This window comes from Phanerochaete carnosa, assembly GCF_000300595.1.
Source record: "Phanerochaete carnosa HHB-10118-sp unplaced genomic scaffold PHACAscaffold_342, whole genome shotgun sequence".
NCBI lineage: Eukaryota > Fungi > Basidiomycota > Agaricomycetes > Polyporales > Phanerochaetaceae > Phanerochaete > Phanerochaete carnosa.
Window position 1 is genome coordinate 1 of NW_006767969.1, and position 4126 is coordinate 4126.

The following is a 4126-nucleotide window of genomic DNA, read 5'->3' on the forward strand; positions in this document are numbered from 1 at the left end:
CCTCTATGCTCTTGAATGGCTCTTTCCCTCTTCCACAAGACGTTTAGAACCGCACACTAGATATTGAAGAAGACAGCCATGTTACTCCCAAGAACACTCGTAGATATGCCATTCGACATCTACGATCACATCTTCGACATCGTGCGGCACAACGACGTCAACACACGCAAGCGCACCCTCTTCGCCGCGTCGGGGGTATGCAAGGATTGAGCAGATATGACCCTCCTTGCACGCTTCCACACGCTCTCGCTCGTCGTCAAGCTTCCCGGCGAGAGCTCGGTCGTGAGCCTCTTCCTCCAGGACTTCGTGAACGAGCCCGTCTTCGCAGAGCTCAAGCGTCGGCAATATGTCAAGAGTCTAACACTACACTGGAGCCATGAGGGAGTAAAGAGCGAGATCGACTTCGAACACGTGCTGCCTCAGTACCTGTCCCTCTTTCCCGGGCTTCTCGCGCTTGAGCTTTGCGGCGTGATATACAAACGCCCCGAACAACACATCTCCCAGCGTTTCCACCTCCAGTCGCTTACGATCGATGGGTACCTGTATAACCATCGGTTTCACGGACAGCATGACCAGCGCGCACTCTGTGATCTAATCTGCCTCTTCCCGACGCTCAAGGAGCTCAAGCTTCAGCAGGTATGCGACCCGCACGGCGAAGGGGACAATGATGTTGACGATAGCTACGACGTCGAAATCGAGCATCTCCCCCGCATCAACTCTGTCGTGTTCGACGATTCCGGTGCCCCGCTCGTTCTCCTGCGGGTACTGCGCACGGCGGAGGTCAGGTATATAGACATCGCAAAACTTTACAGCTACCACACCCAGTCTGTGGTGAACGCCTGTGCGGCGACATTGGAGCACCTCAACTGTACCCTGAAGTTCGTGGACTACGTAAGTATGTATCCTCGTATTATTGCCATATCGTTGTCATACTAACAACAACTCGCTATGCAGAGGACAAACAGTACATGCTCCCAAATGTCAAGCTGGCGAACTTGTCTGTCCTGCGTCGGCTCACGGTTGTCGTTGAGCTTGCTGATCACCAAGACGATACCGAAGAGCTAAGTTTCTTGAAAGACGAGCCCTGGAGTACCCTTGCTACCTTCTTCGTGGCGCTGCGCAAGCGTCCCGACAGTGTCCCCCCACTCGAGTACATCGAGCTTCAGCTCGAACTGTCTCGATCCATTAGAAACAACGACGGAGACCAGATAATGGCCGAGGCGCGGCGCGTATTCTCACACCACCAGCGATTCGTATATCGAGCGGACACGGAGCTTAGTCGTCTCGTAGATGATGGTCTCGTCGAGTCTGTCAAAGTCCAGTGGAGGGGAGGCATACAGTGGAAAAGAACGTGGATTCTCCAGCATCACAGCTGCTTGAACGTGCCCATTGTGCGCGCATTCCCTCAGCTGGACAAGAAAGACTGCCTTCGTCTTCTTCATGAAGTTTGCGAGTGCGATGGATGATATAGATAGTCCTTTCGACAACCTGTGAAGTAATGTGCTCATGAATTTCCTGTGCTTGAGATAATTTTATATTATATTATTGCGTTGTCCGCTTCATGCTGCGCAAGGACGACAGCGTCGGGCAACCGGGCAAGAACGCCCCAGCCGTGGTATCGTGCAATCACCCCCAAGCTAACAACCTCGAGGGCGGACATCTTATTTTGGAAAGGTACGACTATTGTCCCGCCAGCATGACCCCGCATCTACAATTGCAACTACTTTGCCTGAGATTTTTCAGACCAGGACTACCTTGATGCACATATCCATATCGTCTCCTAAGACACTTGCCGATCGACTTGCCCTTCGACGTCTACGACCACATCAGTGCACTCTCTTCGCCGCCCCCGCGGTGTGCAAGGTACGGGCAGACATGACCCTCCGCGCAGGCTTCTACACGGTCTCGCTCGCGGTCAAGCTCCTCCGGCGGGAGCTCGGTTGCGAACTTCTTCCTCCAAGACTTTGTGCACGAGCCCATCTTCCCAGAACTCATGCTTTAGAGATGCGTAGAGAGCCCGACACTGCACTGGAGTCACGACAAGGAGAAGAGCGAGATCGACTCCGAACATGCGCTACCGTGTTACCTACCCCTCTTCCCTGCATTCCTCGCTCTCGAGCTTCGCGGCGTAATATACAAGCGCCCTGAAAAGCGCATCCGCCAACGCTTCGACCTACAGTCACTTACAATCTGTGACTACACCTATGACTCGCGCGTGCAGCTTCACCAGCGTGCAACCATTGATCTGCTCTGCCTCTTCCTGTCGTTCAAGGAGCCCAAGTTTCAACATATATGCCCACGAACCCGTCAAGAGGATGACGTCGAGTGGGGTGGCCCGAACGTGAACCTCGACGAAGACTGACCTCAAATATCTGACTCTGTCGCGCTCCACACTTTTATTCCTCCACCAGGTCTCCTACGAATACCGCCTACGGCGCAGGTCAGGTATCTGGACACCAGTGGGACTTGTTACCGCACAGAGCCAGCGGTGATCGCTTGCGCGGCAACATTGGAACATCTCAAGTGCGCCCTGAAGTACTCATACCATCATGGTACGTCTCCCGTGTCACCCCTGTATCGCTGCCGTACTAACAGCAGCGCACCAGAGAACATGCGGCACACATCTCCGAAATTTGACCTTGCGGCCTTGCCTTGCCTTGCCTGCATCGGCTCATAATAGTCATCGAACTCGCTATTCACCGATACGACTACGACGCCGACGCCACTCCAGGCGAGCCCTGGTCCGCGCTCGCCGCGTTCGTCACGGCGCTGCGCAAGTGTCCCTACGACACTCCCACCCTCGAGTACATTGAGCTCCAGCTTAAACTGTTCCCGTCAATCAAGAAGTACGGGGAACTGTCGATGTCTAAGGATCGGCATGCGTTCTCGCAACACCAGCCATTCGCAAACAAAGCGGACGCGGCGCTTGGTTGCCTCGTGGATAAGGGCCTCGTCAAGTCTGTCAGAGTCCGCTGAATGAGCATTGCGCAGGGGAGATCAGTGTGGGATCTTCAGGATCACAGCTGCTTGAATGCGCTCCTTGTGGACGCATTTCCCAAGCTGCATACGAAAGGGCGTCTTTGTCTTCTTGATGAAGTCTGCGAGTGTGATGGCTGACGTAAGGCCTTTCGATAACTTACTGTATCTCCTTCAAAGAATTCGGGCATCTCTGTTCTTGAGATAGTTTAACACAATAAACTACCTACATCATATCACACATCTACATCAATGATATGCTGAAGCGTCGTACAATGGGCATAGAGCTGCCAGGTGGGCGCTCTCAAGGCCCGGATGACTTGTTTTGGAAGGAGGCGGTGATTGATCCGCCTGTCTGCTCTGCGTCCCATCTCGCCAGCGTAACCCCTGATTTCACATCTTTTTTCTCTTCCCCGCCTTTAAGCTGCATCTTAAATTGCCTCTGAGCTACTTCGAACCAAGACTATCATTGCGTACAACCATGGCGTCCTCCAAGGCACTTGTGAGCCTGCCCTTCGACGTCTATGACCACATCTTCGACATCGTAAGGCACAACGATGCCAACGACTGCACCTTTGACCTCGTACATTGCAGAGATGTCAAAACACACAAGAACTCTCTCTTCGCCGCGTCTAGAGTGTGTAAGGAATGGGCGGACATGACCCTCCGTGCTCGCTTCCACACGCTCTCGCTCGTCATCAAGCTCCCCGGCGAGCAATCGACCGCGAATCGCTTCTTGCAGGACTTCGTCCAGGAGCCCATCTTTACGCACCGTCAGTACGCCAAGAAGCTAACATTGCGCTGGGGATGTGGGAAGAATAGCAGGATCGACTTCGCCAATGTGCTCCCGCGCTACTTGCCCATGTTCCCCGGGCTCCTCGTCCTCGAGCTTCGCGGCGTCCTATACAAGCGGCCTGAGCAGCCCATCATCCAGCAGTTTCGCCTCCAGTCGCTCACCATCGACGGAGAGTGGTACCGGTGGCGCAGGCACGAGGAGTATGATCCGCGTGCGCTGTGTGACCTGCTCGTCCTGTTTCCCGAGCTTAAGGAGCTTGAGCTCATCAGGGTGGAGTGGGCTCCAGGTGACGGTGACTACGTGGAACCCGGCGAAGACGAGAATGAGGAAATTTGGGACGCAGCAGAGGAGCAT

The 4126-nt window shown here is 54.3% G+C and overlaps 3 protein-coding genes across 3 annotated transcripts; all 3 read left to right on the forward strand.

Annotated features, from left to right (window-relative positions):
- Positions 1-132: 132 nt before the first annotated feature.
- On the forward strand, positions 133-1466 carry PHACADRAFT_214698 (uncharacterized protein; the record flags this gene model as incomplete). The annotated part of the gene is made up of 2 exons (XM_007402688.1): positions 133-895; positions 955-1466. The coding sequence occupies exons 1-2, from the start codon at positions 217-219 to the stop codon at positions 1464-1466; spliced, it is 1191 nt and encodes a 396-aa protein (XP_007402750.1). The 5' UTR covers positions 133-216.
- Positions 1467-1875: 409 nt separating this feature from the next.
- PHACADRAFT_202506 (uncharacterized protein) lies at positions 1876-2976 on the forward strand (the record flags this gene model as incomplete). Its single annotated transcript, XM_007402689.1, has 4 exons — positions 1876-1939; positions 2013-2330; positions 2412-2552; positions 2681-2976. 4 exons carry the CDS (start codon positions 1876-1878, stop codon positions 2974-2976), a joined length of 819 nt encoding a protein of 272 aa, XP_007402751.1.
- A 481-nt stretch (positions 2977-3457) lies between these two features.
- Positions 3458-4064, forward strand: PHACADRAFT_202507 (uncharacterized protein; the record flags this gene model as incomplete). The annotated part of the gene is made up of 1 exon (XM_007402690.1): positions 3458-4064. A coding segment is annotated over one exon (607 nt), but the record flags the coding sequence as incomplete, so codon positions are not given.
- Positions 4065-4126: the final 62 nt, after the last annotated feature.